At 41.6% G+C, this 1,078-nt stretch overlaps 1 protein-coding gene across 1 annotated transcript; it reads right to left on the bottom strand.

Annotated features, from left to right (window-relative positions):
• Nucleotides 1–91: 91 nt before the first annotated feature.
• Nucleotides 92–643, bottom strand: LOC122544857 (acidic leucine-rich nuclear phosphoprotein 32 family member B-like; the record flags this gene model as incomplete). The annotated part of the gene is made up of 2 exons (XM_043684160.1): nt 92–184; nt 522–643. Coding segments are annotated over 2 exons (215 nt in total), but the record flags the coding sequence as incomplete, so codon positions are not given.
• Between the last annotated feature and the right edge of the window lie 435 nt (nt 644–1,078).

Genomic DNA, 1,078 nt, shown 5'->3' with positions numbered 1-1,078 from the left:
CTTCGTCTTCGTCTTCGTCTTCTTCTTCGTCTTTTTCTTCTTTTTCTTCTTCGTCTTCTTCTTCATCTTCGTCTTCTCATTCGTGTTATTCTTATTCGTGTTCTTCTTCTTCTTCGTCTTCGTCTTCGTCTTCGTCTTCTTCTTCGTCTTCTTCTTCGTCGTGTTCTTCTTCTTCGTCTTCTTCTTCTTCTTCGTCGTGTTCTTCTTCTTCGTCTTCTTCTTCTTCGTGTTCTTCTTCTTCGTTGTCTTCTTCTTCTTCGACTTCATTGTCATCGTCTTCTTCTTCGTCTTCTTTGTCTTCTTCGTCGTCTTCTTTTTCGTCTTCTTCTTCTTCGTCATCTTCTTCTTCGTCGTCTTCTTCTTCTCCATCTTCGTCTTCGTCTTCTTCTTCGTCTTCTTCTTGGCTTCTTCTTCTTTGTCTTCTTCATCGTCTTCGTCTTCGTCTTCGTTGTCTTCGTCGTCATCGTCTTCGTTGTCTTCGTCTTCATCTTCTTCTTCGTCTTCATCGTCTTCGTCTTCGAATTCTTCTTCGTCTCGTCTTCTTCTTTGTCTTCGTCGTTTTCGTCTTCGTCCTCGTCGTCTTCGTCCTCATCGTCTTCTTCTTCGTCTTCGTCTTCTTCTTCGCCTTCTTCTTCTTTGTCTTCTACTTCATCTTATTCTTCTTTTTCTTCTTCGTCTTCGTCTTCTTCTTCGTCTTCGTCTTCTTCTTTGTGTTCTTCTTCGTTGTCGTATTCTTTGTCTTCTTCGTCTTCGTCGTCTTCGTCCTCATCGTCTTCTTCTTCGTCTTCGTCTTCTTCTTCGCCTTCTTCTTCTTCGTCTTCTACTTCATCTTATTCTTCTTTTTCATCTTCATCTTCGTCTTCTTCTTCGTCTTCGTCTTCTTCTTTGTGTTCTTCTTCATTGTCGTCTTCTTTGTCTTCTTCGTCTTCGTCTTCTTCGTCTTTCTTGTTCTTCTTTTTCTTCTTCGTCGTCTTCTTCGTCTTCTTCTTTGTCTTCGTCTTCTTCGTGTTCGTCTTCTTCGTCGTCTTCTTCTTCGTCTTCGTCTTCTTCTTCTTCGTGTTCTTCTTCTTCGTCGTCT

This window comes from Chiloscyllium plagiosum, unplaced genomic scaffold (genome assembly GCF_004010195.1).
Source record: "Chiloscyllium plagiosum isolate BGI_BamShark_2017 unplaced genomic scaffold, ASM401019v2 scaf_46077, whole genome shotgun sequence".
In the NCBI taxonomy this organism is placed as follows: domain Eukaryota; kingdom Metazoa; phylum Chordata; class Chondrichthyes; order Orectolobiformes; family Hemiscylliidae; genus Chiloscyllium; species Chiloscyllium plagiosum.
The sequence above is the reverse complement of the archived record's forward strand: the minus strand, read 5'-3'. Positions and strand labels throughout refer to the sequence as shown.